At 36.3% G+C, this 20,450-nt stretch overlaps 1 protein-coding gene across 7 annotated transcripts in view; it reads left to right on the forward strand.

Annotated features, from left to right (window-relative positions):
* The window catches only part of KCNH7 (potassium voltage-gated channel subfamily H member 7), a 489,931-nt gene that overhangs the window by 347,958 nt on the left and 121,523 nt on the right, over positions 1–20,450 (forward strand). For 3 of the 7 annotated variants that reach the window (XM_058300742.1, XM_058300741.2, XM_071216359.1), the window contains exons 4-6: positions 10,689–11,117; positions 15,020–15,040; positions 15,460–15,483. In XM_058300742.1, the coding sequence (XP_058156725.1) occupies positions 10,689–11,117; positions 15,020–15,040; positions 15,460–15,483 (474 nt within the window). The remainder of the gene's footprint in view (positions 1–10,688; positions 11,118–15,019; positions 15,041–15,459; positions 15,484–20,450) is intronic. The other 4 variants (XM_004464399.3, XM_058300743.1, XM_071216360.1 and 1 more) reach the window with 2 other exon arrangements.

Raw genomic sequence — 20,450 nt, forward strand, 5'->3', positions numbered from 1 at the left:
TCCCCTACTCGGGGGACACCCCTGCATGGCACAGCACTCCCTCCACGCATCAGCACTGCGCATGGCCAGCTCCACACGGGTCAAGGAGGCCCGGGGTTTGAACCGCGGACCTCCCATGTGGTAGACGGATGCCCTAACCACTGGGCCAAGTCCGTTTCCCGCTCTTCATATCTTATGACTGATGTTATCATCCAAGCCACCTACACAGAAACCTAGACATCATGTTGTTCTTCTGCTTCTCTTAACCAAAGGGTGGTCAAATCCCATCAGGCACACCTCTGGAGCAACTTCTCAGTACAGCTTGCTGTAATTGCCCTATTCAGGACCTCACCATCTCTTCCTTGCTCTGAGGCAATGTTCCACAATTGGTCTCCCTGCTTTAAGCGTCTTTACCTCTGTATCATATGCTGTACTACTGCACATCAGATCATAATACTCCACTGTTTACATTCTTCCAATGGTTCTCTATTGCCTAAAAATAAAAAATAAAAAAACTCTAAAACCTGTGCTTAAAACAAAAGAGTGACACCATGGAACCACAAAACTGTTTGCAGGATTGGTCACATCTGCTTGACTAGTAGACAAGTAACTTAAATTAATGAAGAAGACCAGTAATAAAATATGGGTATTAGTGAGGTCTGTGAAAAACTGGAGAATTCCTAGCTCATTTAAAGGAGCCAGGAACCCTTCAGCTCCAGCTCATGGCAGAGATGTTATTCTTTTCTCCCATGTATTCTCAACTCCCATTCTGCAAAATGCACATGTCCAGTTTATATTTGAGAATGTATCAAGAAATGATTGAGTTCATGTATTCTGAATAAAGGTACTATGTTCTTCCTGGATGAGCACTAGCCAGATTGTCCAAGCCAGTGTGGTTCCTGAACTAGCAGCAGCAGCAGTAGCAGCACTTCACCACATGATTAAAATGCAAATTCTTGGTCTCTACACCAGAACTACTGAGTCAGAAATTCTGGAGTTAGGGCCTCGCAGGCTGTGCACTAACAAGCCCTTCAGCTGTTTCTGATACCCTTTAAAGTTTGAGAACCAGTGGTCTAAGGTAATTAATGTTTAGAGAAAAGTATAAAAGCAAATATTAACTGAAACTAAGCATAAAAAATAAAATTCAATGCAATTTATAACTATCTTATACTCATGGTAATTTTCAAAGTGAACTTTTTTCATTTAATCTCATTAGGAATCATAAAGGTGATTCCATTGCCTTTGAAATGATTAAAATTATACTCTCCAGAATTTCACTTTTCTGTTTACTAAAAGTTTGAATTCCACTAAAAGCATCACCTGAAGCTAAGTGTATATACGCAAAATAGGGTTGATAATTTGTGCAATTATCTAGCTAATTTAAGTCACTAAAAGGGCATTCATATACACTGTGTTCAATATTCTGAACAATGGACACATAAAATATCTATTAGCCTGAATAGTTACTTTAGCCCCTCAAATTTATATCTAGTTTTCAGACCTCAAGCTAAGGAACAAAGAACTTTTCTGTATACTGGTTAATAAAAAGGCATTCTCAGTGTTTTTACTATTGTCCATTGGAGCTGAAAGTCATTCTTTAATTCAAAGATGAAGAGCTGCAGTAGTAATACAGAGTTTCCCACTCAGTGAACATTACTATAGAAACGATCTATTATTCAGATGAATTTAATTAAAGGGTTTACAATGTAACTAATGTTTACTATTATCATGTATTTGGAAGTTTCCTTTTTTAAACGATTAAATTTGATATAGTTAGCAGGAACCATGACATGACTGCAAAAGGAAATGAGGGAAGTTTCAGTCATAGGTTGCAATGGATTTTATATCACATCCCCACCCCCCACTAGGGTGTGGGCGAAATACATATATCTAAGATCAAGAAAACTGCTGGTAGCTGAAAAAAATTACACATTATCCCTACATTAACAATGAATGTTAATAAACTCCTAAATCAGCCTAGCCGCACCACAGCATCCCCATGTGAGTACCGTTTGAAAGATTTTGTTACCTAGCAACACCCATTCACACGGCATTTGGGTAACTGGTGTCTACATTATTTATGCGTGGAACACTCGCTCAAGAGAGTGTCAATGTGAGGACGACATGCAGGTCATCAGGGTCTGTCTAATTTAAAATGTCATTACTTTAAAGCTTATTCATGAACTCTAACTTGGCATTTGGAAAAGGAAGAAATCTATCAAAAAGAAACAAAATAACAGTATGGATAAATCATGCATTGATTTATTAAACAGTTATCTTAGAAATCTAATTAGATATTTATATAATACTGGCGTGGTCTGCTTGAATTCCTAACCCTCCTCACTGAGGGATTAGGAATCCTCACAGGTGGCTAAAAGCACTTCACGGCCTTGTCTTTGCTGCCTTTTCCTTATCCCAATCCTGACTTTGAGGCTTCTTTGCCCTCCTTCTGCCAGGTTGGAAGCAGTGCCTCTCAGACATCATCAGCATTTATGAACCTGACATTAGGAACCTGAACAAAGTTCTCTGCTACTGCTGCTGCTGCAGCTTCTGTGATTGCTCTCACTCCTGCCGCAACACTAACCTCCCCTGACCTCTGCACCTGCATGTCATACATTATTAGGTGCTGGGCTCACATTACTCCAAGATTCCAATGTGATACTACACTTACCACCTTACTGTAAGGTCTTGCATTTTCTTTGGCTGTCTCCCTAGGAACGGGCACTCATTCTCGGTTTTTCAAGCATTCTTGCTGACATCATGCTTTAAAGGACCCCATCTTTAGATTCAGGTTTACTAGGTCAGTGGACTCCCTGGGGATCTTTCATTTTCACAATCACCAGGACTGCACTGGCTGCGCTGCCGATTTGTCAGCCACTGATCAGCATAACCACTTGGTCGGGACTGAGTTCAGACTGAATGGCGCTTTTTCTCAGTCTAACTGCTAACCACAGCTTTTTTTTGACAATATTCTGGGCTAGTGTAACAGCCCATGGGCAGTCATTACCTCTTTATACATTTAGGAGTAGGAAAGATTCATCTCCATGCTTGGCGACTCTTTGGAAGTTTCCTCCCTTTAAAGAAAAAGCAGATATATCAATTACCTTCTGCCATTTCTCCCAGAAAATTTCATCTATTGTTCCAGGAATTAAAGCCATGTTTCTCTGCATATCCAGGACTTTCTGGCAAGAGAAAAACCTCACAGTGTTGTAAGGCTTCTAATTTAAGTGTCATACTTGTAAATACCCTGATTTTAGAAAGGCACATTGATATAAATTCACAAATGCTTATTTTTCATGATAATAGTTGATAGTAAATTTAATTCATATCATTTTTTTAGACAAAATGGTTATCTCTCCCCATTTGTACTGGACACAGTGGCACTCAGCCCTGACCCCCCTCCTCAGGGCTGATGCAGCCCAAGCCATGGCTGGGGGCAGCCACCGCTGAGGGCATACTGCTCTGCCCCTCACTGGAAATTGCAGTTGAAGGCAGGAAAATGCCTCAGCCAAAGTTATGGCCCTTCCCATGGAGGGCTGCAACCAAAGACAGACTGATGGGGAGATACAAAGGCCATTTTATCGTGGCTATAATTTGAGATAACTCTGAAGGGCTACCGCAGCTCCAGAGCGTCCGTGGATTGACTGAAGTTTCAGTTGCAATTACATTTTAAATTCCTCTGCCCAGTCCTCCCTCCCTCCTTCCTTCCCTCTCTCCCTTCCTGTCTACGTTCCTTCCTTCTTTCCCTATATGTCTATCTCCTCGGAGCATTCCCAATTAAAGTGCTTGTGAAGTCTGTTTTCGATAGTTCAATCTAAGATACTCTCCCACAACCCTGAATACTTTGTGAGGGAAAATTTCTCGGCTAACAACCTCCATGGCCTCACCCACACATATGCCCTCTCCTTATACCATGTGATGGCTAATTTTATGAGTTAGTTTACCTAGGCTTTGGTGTCCAGTTGTTTGTTTAAACACTGGCCTTGTCGGAGTGGAGATATTTCATAGATGGGCTTAGCATCTATAATCAGTGGACTTTAAGTAAATGAGATTGAGGATGGGCCTAATTCAACCAGTTGGGAGCCTTAAGAGAGACAAATGAGGATTTGAGGGATCAGAAGGAATTCTGCCTCAAGACTGCACCCTCTACTCCTTTGTGAGTTTTCAGCCAAAGTAACTCAGACTCAAGACTTCAGTATCACTCTTGCAGGTCTACTACAATCTCTCCCTAGAGTTAACCAACAACATAAAAGGACTCAAGGAAGAATGCTCTTTGCCATCAACTTTGGGAGGATGCAACCTCTGAAGGCACCTGGCCTTTCTCACTCTCATGGTCCAGTATGTCATGGCTGGCCCCCTTTTGGGGCCTGCTACCACCATCTTCTTTATCCTTTTAGCAGGACCATGGAGCTTCAAAATTCTAATTAAGTTTATTTCTTGCAGAATCAGTGCCTTATTAGTCATGTGGGGATTTCATCCAGTTCCAACCAAAGTGCCAGACCTTTCTTCCCTCAACTGCAACACAATAGCCAGAGGGTTTTATACCTTGTCAGGTAGCGCCTACTCCCCTTGACCAGCAGGAAATAGCTACAGAAGACAGACCATTGTCCTTCAGCACCCCCTTAAGAATAAGGGTGTAAACCCTCTGAGGGGACCATTGAGGTAGGTTAGTGGAGGGAAAGGGAAGACTTGGGTCACTGCTGAAGACCTGGGAGACAACATGGCTGACAATGTAGCCAGGAGACCATGTGGCTGCAAGACCCAGCCCAGAAACCTCCTGAGGGATCTCTCAAGACCTTGGAATGAGAATCTCATTTGGAATGGGAATCCTGTTTGGGGTCAAGGGAAAGCCCCAGATATCATCAAAAATCCTCACCATTGGCCCCCTGAGAAATGACAGGTGGGCAACCAATCAGAACAGCAAGTGAACCTTAAAAAGCCCTGACCTGAGGTTCCATGTGCACAACTCACCCTACAGTGTACCCATAGTCCATGCCTCAGCTTGGACTGTGTAGTTTTCTCATTTTTCTTATTTCTTAATAAACTCTTTACTCTTTACTTGCTTGCCTATCCTAAAAAAAAGAAACTCTTACCAGAATTTCAGCTTCCAACCTGCCCCCATGGAATTCAGATTGCCTGCCCCCACAATTGCATGAGCCAATTCTTCACAATAAATCTCTTTATATATATATATATATTTTTTTTTTTTTTCCTATTGATTATGCTTCTCTGGAGCTCTGACAGTACAACACAGTATATTCTCTAGTTTGTCTGACAATTTCCATTTAGGTTAATTTCTGTCTCCTTTTCTGTCCATAATTCAACTAAATGGCACCAAGCAAGATTAAAATGTTTCTAATTTATATTTAATTGGAATTTTTTTACCATTTCTTTTTTTTATTTTTTGTCTTTATTTTTTTTAATGTTATATTCAAAAAATATGAGGTCCCCACATACCCTCCCCTCACCCCACTCCTCCCATAACAACAACCTCCTCCATCATCATGGAACATTCTTTGCACTTAGTGAATACATCTCTGATCACTGCTGCACCACATAGTCAATGGTCCACATTATAGTTTACACTCTCCCCCAGTCCACCCAGTGGATCATGGGAGGACATTACATACAATGTCTAGTAACTGTCCCTGCAGTACCACCCAGGACAACTCCAAGTCCTGAAAATGCCCCCACATCACATCTCTTCTTCCTACTTCTTACCCTCAGCAGCTATCGTGGCCACTTTCTCCACATCAATGCTACATTTACTTCCATTACTAATCACAATAGTTCCAGAATAGAATATCAGTGAGTCCACTCTAATCCATACTCTATTCCTACATTCTGTGGACCCTGGGATGGTTATGTCCACTCCACCTCTATATCTAGAGGGTATTTAGAATTCCACTTGGATGATGGATGCAATTCTCCTGCTTGCAGTTGTAGGCACTCTTGGCTCCCTGCTGCAGTGGTTGACCTTCTTCACTTCCCTGTTAGCTGGCTGGGGTAAGTCCAATAAACCAGAGGGTAAGAGTTGCAGGTCTGTCTTCACCCTATTAGATAATCAAAGTTCTAAGATATTATAGGAATGATAATAAATTAAACCAATGGAATCATTAAGAATTTGTGATTATGTTGGGAGAAAATTCAGTGAGTAGAAATAGGTAGTGTTTTCTCAGAAAAATTTGTTTTTCTGCAAAAAAATTATTATTTCAATATTTCTAAATTTTTTCCTAAATTAGAATCATTGCTTTCAGTTAAAATGGATGCATAGTGTTATTTCATACTCTAGAAGATGAGAACCAGCTGCCAAAGATGAGTGCACTAGAGAGATAGAATATCAGTTCAGAATGATTAGGTCTCAATTTGGAAAAGTTTAGCAAACTTCTAAAGTCCCATACCATATGGGAAGCGGACTTGGCCCAATAGATACGGCATCCGCCTACCACATGGGAGGTCCACAGTTCAAACCCACAGTTCAAATCCTGGATCCGTGTGGAGCTGGCCCACGCACAGTGCTGATGCATGTAAAGAGTGCCGTGCCACGCAGGGGTGTCCCCTGTGTAGGGGAGCCCCATTCTCAAGGAGTGCACCCCATAAGGAGAGCCACCCAGCGCTAAAGAAAAAAGAAACACAGATTCCCGGTGCTGCTGATAAGGATAGAAGCGGTCACAGAAGAACACACAGCAAATGGACACAGAGAGCAGACAAGTGTATGTGTGTGTGTGGGGGGGTGTGGAATAAATAAATAAATCTTTAAAAAATAAAGTCCCATACCATAGAAAATGTACTTGTGGCCATTACAATTTTTATGAGACATGTGACTGGTACAAATATGGAAGCAAGAACCTCAAAAATGGAAGGAATATTAGTACTTAATTAATCAGAGAGGACTCAGGGGAAGTTAATGGAAGGACTTTGGTGGGGAGAGGGTAGTAAGCAAAATTGTGTCTATGTATTTATCTGTATTGACTTAGAGGAAAGGGTCATGATTTTTATCAGGCTCTCATTTGGGTATTTGTGATCAAGAAAACAACCAGGCCTTGGGTAAAACTGAACTTAAATCAACGAAACTACTGTTTTATTCTGATTTCACCCTGATTTTCTATTTGACTTTGGGCCAGGTATTTCATATCTTTTCATGTATAGATTGAATTCATAATACCAGATTTTCAAAGAGAAAAGTGATGAGAACATCACTGTGTCTTCTAGGTTAAGAAGTGAAAAGTTCTTAGTTAAGTATCACCTTGGATATATGAGATGCAGCTTCCAAATTTATAATCAGCAGATTCACAAATGTGTGACACGTCCTGAGAAAGAAGGACATTATAGTAGTAATTAATTATAATTTGAGAGTATGTTAGAAACGATATAACATCTTGGAGGATAATACTGTGTGTATGGTGTTATGTTTATGTAAGCTGCTTATCAGTATGTGTAATTCTTTCTGGGAATATGTGAAAAACCTTAGTCTGTTTTCCTTATCTATTTTAGTTATTCTAAGTTACAAAAAATGTAATAAAATATGAGAATTTAACTTATAAGAGTTTTTCAGTGTTAAGTACCATAGCTGTAGTACCCTCATCTATATTTTATATTTCCTGCCAGAAAGTACTGGCAGGGAGCAAAATTCTGAAAGTGTATTCTTTCTGGATGAGCTACAGTTAGATAACTAAATCTTTAATGCAATATAACACGGTCAGATTAACCTAGTGGTGCAGAAAAGACCATCTGCACCACCTTAGATGTGACTAACCTATGGGAGCAAGCTAAATGCCTTGTGTGGTCATTAAATTAAGAAAGCTAGTGAATTGTTTTTAAAGGAGGAGGGTAATGCGCTGATGAAAAATGAATAAAAGTAGGCATTGACCTTCAATGCCTTGTAATAAGCTTGCAGAATTGATTTGTAAACTGCTTTATAACTCAATTTCAAGTGCATTAAAAACTAATCGAATGACTTTGATGCAGTTCGCTGGTTTTTAACTTGGCAATTTACTTGCACATTTGAAGTTGTTAGGAAAATATGTAAGAATTCTTTTAAAACAGTTACTGTGATGAACTGCCATCTTATTTGCACAGATTGGTTGCTCTCATCTTATTAATCCATAGTTTAACATACTTGGGGTTTGTCTGTGCATTGTCTCATGTCTTTTACCTGAGATAAATTCTATTTCAATTATATTTAACACTATAAACTACTAGCCCACAAGTGAGAGATTACAATAATAAGCCTGCTTAATTCTAAAATTTTCTGTAACAGGTATTTTACATAGACTTCACTAGATAATGTGGAGTTTGAAAACACTTCTGTGTAATCTCTAGAATCAAAATGGCAGCAATTAATACCTTCTGCAAAGAGAGAGAGATAAGATTAAGAATAAAGGTTTTAACAAATATAGAGGACATGATATAGTTTCTATTTCTGTGAGCTATTGGGTTCTAATCAATAAATCGTTTTTAGTAAATCTGAGTCAATATTCCAGTAGGCTAAGATTCTCTAATTTAGATAGATGATATTCTAGTTTTTCCACAATCAAAATTGAAACACATCATTAGTTTAAAGTCTGTTCACAGAAATTCATTTACCATTTACCATGCTCAGACAATCTGTTGGGGTGGGAATCAATAATGAGCAAAATAAAGAGTCCTGCCTTACAGTTGAGGCTTACAGTTGAGGAGGAGGGGATGGCTGGGAGAAATGTTTATCAGAAAATCAATACATGTATAATTATAATTATTAACTATGATGAAAGCTATGAAGGGGGTAGTAACCTAGTTTAAAGGGAAGGAAAAACTTCCCTAAGGACCTAACTTTCTAGCTAAAATCTGCAGGATGAGCTAAGTAGGCAGGGTAAAAATCTATCAAACAGAAGGAATCCTTGACTATGAAAGATGCAGTCTTTGGAGGAATTTTCAAAAATCTTCTGTATGCCTGAATCCCAGAGAGCCAGCAGGAGAGATGAAGCTGGAGAGGTAATTTATGCAGAGTGGAAATAGTTGTTCATTTTTTCACCTGAAGCAGGAAGTTATTTTGGGGAGGATTTAAGCAATAGTCTAAATAATCAGATGTGAATTTTTAAAAGTTAGAAATGATTTTGAAAGGGTGGACAAATGAATGCAAATGTAGAAAGTGATTAGTCCCTATTACAGGAAATCAGGTGACTCAAAATAGGAGCATAAAGAAAAAGTGGTGGAGATGTGTGAAGTAGATTGATCAGATAGAGATATGGGAGAACAGTAAAGAGAATGGACCAGGAGTCTCAGGCTTATGCAACTGGATGGATTGTGGTGCCAATCACTAACATAAAAGGCTGGGTTCAGAGGGAGAGATCATAAGATTGGATTAAGCTATGAGATTTTGAGGAATCCTTAAGACTTCTGAGTGGAGATGTTGATGAGGCCATAGAGGCCTCAGAAGGAGAGATCTGGGCTAGAAATACAAATTTACAAGTCAGTGGATAAAAGATGGTGATTGAAAATATATGTGTAGATAAAACCATATCCAGTGGGAGATTTTGAGAGTGTCCTTCCATGCTTTGGAATCATCCTCAATACAATGAGCAAAAGCTCACAGTAAATTTATTAAGGATAATGGTGCCAATGACATTTAAAAATTATAGATAAGTAGATTATATTGTAGCCCAAAGGCACAGACTAATTGACTAGGACAGTGTATAATTATGAAGCTATGGGGTGATGTGTACCTAGACTACTCCACATGACAATAGAAATTAGAAACTTTGCCTTTTCTTATATATAAGGCTTAGGGAAGCTTTGAATTACACAATATTTGTTTGTATGCTTTCTATTATCTTTCTATTGTCTTCTAGTAGTAGAACTCTTACCTTATTATTTTAAATTTATGAAAGAATTAATGCCCATACCAAAGTGTCAGAATGCTTGCCAGTGTTCTTTGTCAGCACTAGATGTTATGTTTTTTTATTTGTTAACTGCTAAATTGAAGACTGGAAAAAAGATCTCCACCTGTTTTACTTTGCATTACTGACTACCTGTGAGTTTGTGTTTATTAACCAATCTTCTAGCTTGTATTATATATCCTTTAATATTTATATTTAGTTGCCTTCTTCTGCATCATTCACTATCAAAGATTTCATAAATAACCTTTAATGCCATAGATTTCAGAACAAAAATAAATGAGGTAAAAGAAATTCTTATCTCTATTATACCTCTCTCCATGAAGCCAGAAACCTTCCAAGAATTTCATATGGAATGAAGATCCTCTCATACACAGCTGACCAACTTTTCCTGTCAAATTAAATTCACAGTATTATCCAATTATATCCAGTTATATCTTTCTAGAGATGTCAAGCCAGCTCCTTATCCCTACCTCATTCCTTCCTCTCCTATTCCCCGTACATTACCTCTCCCCATGAACATACCAAACACATTAGTGTGTCTGTATCTTTACAATGATGCCCCATGCCTTCTTTGTTTTCATATCACTGGAGTATATCTGACTATCAGAAGCCTGATTAAATCACTTTATTATTTTCTTAATACTTACATGGTAATTCATATTAGTCTCCAAGAAATTTTCTATAATGTCCCTCGTTCCAACCCTGATTTAATTGTCAATTGATAATTCTTTACATAGTTTTTAATTTGTGTTAACAATCCTTTTTTTTTTTTCTTGAGAGATATATCCTTTGTTATCTTACAATAACTCTCTTTTTTGTCCCCATTTGTAGGCAAACTTTTTGGGTTCAAGTTCCCTGGTCTGAGAGTTCTCACCTACAGAAAGCAGTCCTTACCACAAGAAGACCCAGATGTGGTTGTAATTGATTCATCGAAACACAGCGATGATTCAGTAGCCATGAAGCATTTTAAATCTCCTACAAAAGAAAGCTGTAGCCCCTCCGAAGCAGATGATACAAAAGCCTTGATACAGCCCAGCAAATGTTCTCCCTTAGTGAATATATCTGGACCTCTTGACCATTCCTCTCCCAAAAGACAATGGGACCGACTCTATCCTGACATGCTGCAGTCAAGTTCCAGGCTGACCCATTCCAGATCGAAGGAAAGCATTTGCAGTATACGGAGAGCATCTTCTGTACATGATATAGAAGGATTCGGTGTCCACCCCAAGAACATTTTTAGAGACCGACATGCAAGCGAAGGTATGTTTGATGTATTTTTACTCACTAATCATGTATTAGTGAGTAATGAAAGGGCTTTTTCCATATCGTTGTTTATTTTGACATTAATCTTTATGCCTTGGGAGAAGAAATGGATTAAAGGCATTTAAAAATGTGAGTCCTACATTCAGAGTTTTAATATCCTCATTGAATCCTAGTGAATAACGTGGTTTCATTGGGCTTTGGTACCTGTGCTTCTGAAATAATACCATAACCATTATCTGCTACCTCATGGGCTGTTAATTAATTAATGCTCATTATGAGATGCTCTTAGGTGATGAACACCATCATCTCAAGTATAATTCATTTTGCTGCATTTAGCAAACAATCACATCCTGGGCAGCAAGAGCCGTGTGCCATCATGACAGGAATATTTTATTGACCAACTCTTTCCAAAGACAGGGGTGCATTAAATGTTATGTACTGATTGTTTGCAAACCCATTAACTGATGGGAGTGGGGAGGGAAAGAGAAATATGTTAGGGGGGATGGGGGGAAACATGAAAGTGTTTATCTCAACCAAAAAAACCTTGAAAATCAAAGTCAGAATTCATTTATTTCTCTCTGACTTCTTTATGTTCATATTCTTACATTAACTAGTAGCGAAAGTAGGGATATTTAAAAAGCAATGATAAATATGATACATCATAGACATGATAACATCTGTTGAATATTTCTAATGTGTGGAGGCAATGTAAGTACTGCACACAAATTAACTCTCATTTAATTCTCATAGCAGCCATGTGAGTTAGGAACCATTTTTAAACCCCACTTTATAGATAAAGATACAGAGGCTTAAATATGTTAAATAAGTCATTGAATCAAGGTTACAGAGTTAGTCAGTACCAGAACCAGCATTCAATCTACTTTTCTGAATTCCATCGATTAGGGTTCTTGAGAAGCCTGCTGTCCTTTCTGTGGCATTCAGGGCTAAGACAGCCATCATCATCCATGCTGCTGCTAGATTTCCTTTTAAGACACAAATCCAATCACAGAGCTTGTCAGGATAGACTACCAGGCATTTTAACAGCTGGCCATGGTTATTTTTCAAGCTTTCTTTCTTACCTTGATAGCTTCCTTCCCCTACCATATACCTTATTCTAAGCCTGCACAAAGATAACTGCCTTTTCCAAAACATGTATCATGCATTTTTCTCAAACTTTGTTCTGCCTGGAATATATTTCCCTGCTTTGCCCATTCTGATACTATTACTCATAGTTTATGACCCAGTTCCAATGCTACCTTCTCTCCATAGGAGCCCATTTCCCACTTTCCAGACCAGAAAAAAATTAAATGATTTCATACCCAACTTGGGAAGCAGCGTTTGTATGTATTATAACATTTACTGCATTATATATTATCATTTATTTTATGTCAGCCAAACCTGTTAAATAAACAATTATGTTGCTGTGAGCTCGTCCAGTTCAGGAGCTCAGGCTTAGTTAGGGCTGCATCCTTGGTATCCAGCACAACTGCCTACTTCATGGCAGGTACTCAATAAATATTTGCATGGCACTGAAAGAACCATGCTGGTGAATTATGTTCCAAAATCAAACACATCAGAAAAGAATGAGTCACCTGCACCATAATAACCTAAAATTTAAACCAGAATTTTAGGATTGAATTATGCGGCGGATCTTTATTTGAAGGGCACAGTGAAGTAGAAAAGGCAAGGAAAATGAGTTGGCAGAAAAAAATTCAAAGTTAAATCAATGTCACTAAAACAGAAGGGAAAGTTTTCTGTAAGATTAATTGAAAAACTGTGTATGGTACAAAAGCAATTGGTGCATCCAGTTTAATCTGTGATCCAAAGGCGACCAAAAATAAAAAGGAAAATAAAAATAAGACACTTCCCAAACTGGCTAATCATCTAAGGCTCAGTACCATCTAGTGGTCATTATCTACATGGTCTTTAACTTCTGATGGAATGAAACCTCTGTAATTTCATCTTCGAGCAATGATTCCTGTGGCTGAATGACAAAAACAAATCCAATATGGTAGTTCAAAGAGTCTAGCTAACTAAAAGTTATGTTGTCCATATGAATTAACTTTGTTTTCAGTTTACGTGGTCTCTATGTATTATGCAGATACTGGGCAATTAATTTATATGTATGGGTAAGGATGATTTAATATTCTCAGCCCAGGTATACTCAGGGCTAAGTTCATCCTCAGTTTCCCACCTCCACCCAAGCTGTGTTACTTTCGTAAAACATCACTTTCTTGCAGACCCTGTAGTCAACAGGTGGCTACAGATTGATAAATTCAGAGGCTATTTTGTTCCTCAGCTTTAGAAGAGTTTAGCTACAAAATTACTGATCATTAAAGAATAACTAGAAAAATGAAATAAAAAAGACATACAAAATATAAACCCCAATTTTTAAATTATTAGACTCAACTGATCTAAAATTACTCTGTCAAATTGCTATAAAAGATTCTAAATGCTTACTCCAATTTCTGCACTTATGTTGTCATGTCTGTCAAGCAAATTTCAGCCAACTCCAGTGCACAGACCATATGCACTACCTTAGAATGTCAAAGCAGCATGAGCTATATAATGTAGCTTTTTGATGGGTTTCTTGGATTTTGTAATTCTTATGTATATATTCCAGGTTTGGTGAGTAGATTTACAGTTTTTAAGTACTTGTAAGCAATTGTTATTTTACTAATGGCTTCTGGATCCAGCTTCTCATGGAGGTATTACTTCTGTGTAATGAAGATCTTTCCCATTGTGATTCCCCTACCCCTGTTTGCTTTTGTGAGCCCTTAAAAAGGGAAGAGAGTTGTCACATAAGGCCACAAATGTATATGTGAATCTCTGTCCAAAGCAATGTCTAAAGTAGCAATCCAATAGACCACACTGTTGGAATTGCTTCAAGTATAAGCTTTGAATCAGTTATGATATATCCCTAGATTTTAAAGATGCACAGTGTTAATTTAGATGCCAATAAAATGTTGAACAGATCTTTCAAATCTTAGATATATTTGAATGGTTATTAGTATGTCTTCATTTATCTTAATCTTGTTTGTTTCAAACTAGTAACGTGCATTTTGTTAGTAGAAAATATGTATCAGAGTCAGATTGAGAATTTCAAATAAATCAGAAAACACAAAAAATTCTGAGATGTCAAAACAGTCCATTTTAGTATAAACAAGTTTCCAGATTATTCTAGGTACTACACTGAGGTGCATTGTCATAACTATTTATGTTATGAAAATTTCATACTCCTTTTAAATGGTTAAATCGTTCACTGATTTCTTGTAATTGTTTTTGCTTAAGAACGACTGAGTTATTTTTACTCTTTTCAAAATACACATTAAGAATTTGGGGGGACAGTTAATTTAATTGTGATTAATAATGCAAATTATTTTATTAAGGTAACTCATTGTCTGAGAAACAGTTTCCTTTATTAGCATACCAGGTTAAATTATATGAAAATAGTATTTATGAACAAATTGTTGTGTAGTCTTCCTTTGTGTTTAAGTGATTATTGAGGAGATGATAAGATTGGCTTCTGATAAGTTTGAAATTTTTAATCACATCTGCAGGCAGTTTGAGATGTCCTTCTTCAAACTCATAATTATTAATATAAAACTATATTAAATTCCACTTAAGTATGATAAATATTTCACTTATTTAAGCATGAATATTTATTTTTATTCAGGTACTATCTTATATGTGCATTTTACTTTGTTGAATAGTACAAAGCATGTGCATTTTAGTTGGCCGAACAGTACAAAATGTTAATTTCAATCAAAGATAAATTTTAAATCATTACCTCCTGTTTTCTCAGATTGTTTTATAGAGATAATTCACTGTCTAGCTAACATAATTTTACTTTTCTTCTTATATATCTCTCTTTTCTTATTCTTATATGCTCAAAACAGATAATGGTCGCAATGTCAAAGGTAATGTACAAACACAAATTTCATCACCTGACGCTCAAAGTGCCCCATTACTTGGCATGTTAATTTGCCTGCTGTATGCCCTGTTCTATGCAACATCTTCATGCTGCCCTTAGCTAGTCCAGGTGCCTGGTGGAGACATCATGGCTTGATTTTGTTGGAGACATTCTTACTTCTTCAGCTGTGTCACTAAAATGATCATGAACTCCTTTTTCCTGGAAGAAGTGTAAGCCTAGGTTGACAATGAACACTTCCTAAATATTGAAGCCATTTGGAAAGAAACCAATATCAAGCTAAATATATGAAAGAGGCTCTTAAGCCTATTTCAGCCAAATATTTTGAGTACAAGATTAAATAAAATTAACAAAGCACTATACGACGGCATCTCTTCACTTTTTCCTCTTTTGTTTCCTTAAAACTAGTTTCACGTTCCTGGATGGCAGGGGGTATGGTTTTAAGCTTACCATAGTAGTAAACTGTACATGCATGAGAGTCATTTCCTATTTTTCTATCTCATATTTTAATCATTTTTAATTGTATCCTATATTAGTCTGAAATCACTAGCATGACCTGCAGCTACCATAGAGAAATGCTTAACAAGACAATATTGCTGGATAAATTTGGAATTGGCTAAAAATTTGAAATTTCTTTTCTGTTTTCTAGTATACCTCAATAGATACAAGGAAACCCAAAATATAACAATCACATTGTTTTCATTAAACTGAAATCTGTTTGGACTTAGTCTTTTAACAAAAGACAGTGCATGCTGCTGTGGGTTTGCATACGGTGATAATGACTCATTTTGTGCATGTGTGTTGCATGACCATGTCTCCACCAGTAACCATCCTGACTTAAAATTCACTGTTTTGGCCTCTTCTGCATGTCATGGGTACTCTGATCACTGTACAGTTTTGCATATCTATTTCTCAGTTGTTTCCCTTATTAATTCAGAGCTGATAAAGGCTATGAATTAATAACGCTGGGGACTGCAAATGTTTTCTGGTCAGCAGCCCAGGATAATTTGAAAATAAGGGAAATTGAGCAGCCCTCTCCCCATCCCAACTTCATTTTGTAAGCACTTCAGTGAGGTACAGGTTACTGCATTTAATCTATGTGATTATTCTATGTTTAGGGGACTGTCTACTCTGATATGGAAAAGGAAGCCAATTAGTGTCAGCTGCAGGTAGTGGTTTGCTTTGATATAATTCAGAAGGTAACCTCAAGAAACAATGCAATCAGTTCTTGTGACTTGCCTATATGTGGAATATGACTGGCTTTACCATTTAGAAATTACAATTAATTATTGTACACTAATTTTCCAGTGATTTCTTAAATGCAGTGAGAAATGAATCTATTTTTTCTCAATAAATAGAAAATTGCATTTGCTTATCATCCAAACTAATACTTCACAGTTTGTCACCAAAGTATAATATTCTTATATTTTCCTCATCAATTAATTCTTTTCATCTCCAACTAGTTTTTCTCAAGCCCCTCCCATTTTTAATGGCAATAGGTTTAAGATCCCATATCAAATTTCACAATCACAGGTTAAATTTATAATAAAATTGTCAAAGAATTTGGGATTATGAATCTCTCAACCATTGTAGAAAGTTTTCATATAGTCATATTTATGAAGTTAAACCCCCAAACTGGATAAAATATATGTAAACATTAAAAATTTTAATGTAAATAGGCCCTACAAAGTCTTCATCAACCTCTGATTTTGAAAACTATTAAATACACTTTAAGTGTCTAGCTCTAAGATTTTCACAGAGCAATTACTATACTAATTAAATATAGGACAACCTATAAAGTGTGTTTTTTGTTTTGAATTTGTTTCTAAACCAGATTTAAGTATAAAGTTAATAAAAGAAAAATTGTCTTATATACAAAATGCTTAATTACAGTTAATTATTTCAGTACCAACTTCAATCAAAAATTATTTCTTCACCAAAATAAAGAAAGGTAATTTCAGAATGCCTTTGGAAGGGCTCAAGAGCTGGTTTGTTCCCTTCAGATGAAGTGTTCTCTAAATCCTTGCACAGGTGGTATAGCCCTCTAACTCTCCAGAGGAGGCCAATCTTTAACTTTCTCAGAAAGTCTATTTTAGTGCCTTTTACACAAAGAGCTAACTTAAATATGCCTTGCTGAAATGCAATTTTCTTTCCCTTCATCTACACTCTGTGGAAGTTGATTCTAGGTGGCTACTACTAATCTTTATGTAATATCACAGTAAAAAGACAGCAAATTGGTGCTCACTCATTTCTTCTAAACTAAATAATTTCCATTTAACCTCCCTTCTTAGTATCAATGTTGTTTCCCTTTAATTAATTCTTTTGCACTCTGGTTCTATCAAAATAACACTTCAGAGTTCTTTTTAAAACTTCTACCCATTATCAAAGAGTGGAAACGTTAATTCAAATAAATCCCATATGCTCTTTATGTATATGTATGTATTATATTTTTAATAATTTCTCTAATATGTGAGGGGTGACCTCTAAATACTACCTTATTTTTAACAACCTCACTATAAAAACGTCACTAATATAATTTTATACCTGTATTACTTCCATCTCCTTATTATCCCAAGTAATCCCACACCTTTTCAACAATAGTATGTTCAGTTTCCAACTTGTCCATGACTTTGTCATATGAGCCATACACAAAACTCCACTCAAGAGTTATTACACCTTTTACCTCCTCTCCAACCATCAAACCTATCACTGACTCAGAAAGGAAATCAATTGATGTGATACAACGTGTTTCTCTTAAGCTATGTTGCCCATTGCCCAGTAACCTGTGATTTTATAAGCAGTTGTACATTGATTTTTCAATGGTGACAGTTTTCTTCTGTAAATTATATGTCAAATATTGTAGCAGACAATATGTTGAGTACAAATAATTTGATGATCACTTCTTACAGTATCTTTCCAAGTGTTAAACTGGTTGCCTTATGCTTACTGACAGTATTCTTTTGCAACATTTATTTTCTAAACCCTGCATTTGCATTTTTTAATGTTAAGGCACTTCAGCAATTTATTTTATTAAACTTTACTCAAATAAATTTAGTGCTCTAAGATATATTATATAAGGTTCTGATGATTTGAAAATGACTGCAATCCTATTTGGTTTCCTTATTTTTCAATGTGTTTGGTAAATACATGCCCTCAGGAGCTATGGCGCTATAATTTTTCCCCCATAGCATTACTAAACAAAAAACAAACAAAAAATTCAAATATCCCAAACTATGCTTCTGCCCCATCTAAAGGAGAATATAGTCTCCTTTAGTATCTTCTAACTCATGATACATTTAAATAGCCTTATCACATAAATTTTAAATATCTTTCATCTAAAATTCTTCCCAGTTGTTACTTTTGACCCTAGCTTGATCTCTAAATGTAGGGTATATCTTTGTAGTTGTAACTGATCAGCTTTATATTTAATCAGACTTGTAATATAGTAAATCTTTATCCAGGTGTTGGTTTAGTCTACTTGGTCCCTTGTTTTCCATCTCCTCCTAATATCCTGGAAATTTTAATCTCCTCATCCATTTAGTAAACGTTTCTGTAAAACATTTATATTTTGGAGTTTTACTTTCCTCTCTACTGAACCCCATATTTCCCTTCAATTCTGCTCTTTCATTTTCTTTAAACTCATTTACTTTGTTTTTCAGGTTATTCTCCTTTCTTTCATTAGAATCCTAAATCCCATACATTCACCATCATTGTCTGTGAGGCTGCCTTTCACCTTTAAGTCCTCAGCCAAGGCCTCTGTATATTGATCTAGGAGGTAGGAAATATATTCTGATTTCTAGTTCTTGATTCTTAGTCCCTTTAGGACTCCATTCTGTCTACTGCAGAATAACAATTGGTGAAATAAAGATGTTGCTAACATCTACTTTAATTAAAGTGATGTAAATTTTTTTTCTTTAGAATTGAGATAGGTTTTAGAGGAACCTAAACCAACAGGGATTATCTGGCAGCTTCTAAAAGACATATCTGCTTCAAAATCAGTAGAAAGAAGCATAATAATCTTTGCTTTATAGGATGAAATACATTGTAAATGACTTACCTAGGTAGCATGCATGAATTATTTTAAGTATTTTTTTCTTTTACAGAATTCATTAAATGTATAGCTTTAAAAGATAATCTACATTCCATCTCTAACAGTGAAAGCTTAAAAAGAAAACAGTAACAAATTAGAAAGTTCTTCCACCAATAAATAAGAGAAGCTAAAACCAGGGCTGCAATGAAGACACAATAATCTAAGACCAAAACTGAGTATGAAGTGTATCGATCAGTGCTTTCTCAACCTTATCAGACCCAATGCCCCTTTTCAAAATTATTTTGTTATGTGCACTTCACTATCTTGAAATTAAATACAGAGATAATTTAACCACCTGTGCACACTATATATATCTAAAAGATTGACATAATTGCCTAACTGTAATGAAAGGAGAAATAAAAGGAAAATAGTTTATAATAAAATGATATTTCAATATGTTAATGTTCAAATATAATGACACTAAAAGACATTACTCAATAATCATACATACATAAAGTTGTCTTTAAGAGCATTAAGGCCATGAAGAAACATTCCTTATGAGTACTGGATAAAATGATAGAGCACAAGTGTGGTTGGACAACTGAATAAAAACACCATTGGAATGCATAATAATAGATCAATTTATTTACACATGATTTTTTAAAGTGGGATGTAATCAAAATTGAACTATGGGTAATATACAAGACAAAGAGGGGAGAAAAATGGGAAAGTAGGATATCCTCATGAATGAACTCACCCTAACTTTTATATGTAGTATCAAAATGATCCCCTTTGTATGGCATGGAATAGTAATGAACTGCACCGCCACTAAATGTCAGAGCTTATATTCTTCCTCTAATACTTAAAAGACCTTGCAAACCAGATACTTCTATAGGTAATGGGGAATAGAAGATGGACTGGAAAAAGATATAGCAATCAAAGAATTATGGAGAAGTTGTGGCAGATCCCCAGGGACCTCACTAGCATGAGCTTAAAAAGCAACAGGCAATCCCAAGGCAAATGAATATTTCCACATGTTTAATTTTTATTACCTGGATTTCTTTCCATTATATTACATACAATAATACAAAATATCTTTGATAGAAATTTTATTAATGATTTAGTGTGATTCCTGAATTTCTCTGCAAATTTAATAGTACTTCCTTCCAAGACTGTTAAAAAGACTCAAATCTCTTCTCTTACTTTTTGCATATGACTGCTATAAAGACTGAAACCTGAAGTTTAAAATTTTGCATTGGTAGTTGAAATGCTACAAGCAATATACTCTAAATGACATGATTTTCTACAATGGTGAACAACTTTTGGTAAAGTTATGAACAAACACTGTATAATCTTCTCTGTACTTACA

This window comes from Dasypus novemcinctus, chromosome 7, assembly GCF_030445035.2.
Source record: "Dasypus novemcinctus isolate mDasNov1 chromosome 7, mDasNov1.1.hap2, whole genome shotgun sequence".
NCBI lineage: Eukaryota > Metazoa > Chordata > Mammalia > Cingulata > Dasypodidae > Dasypus > Dasypus novemcinctus.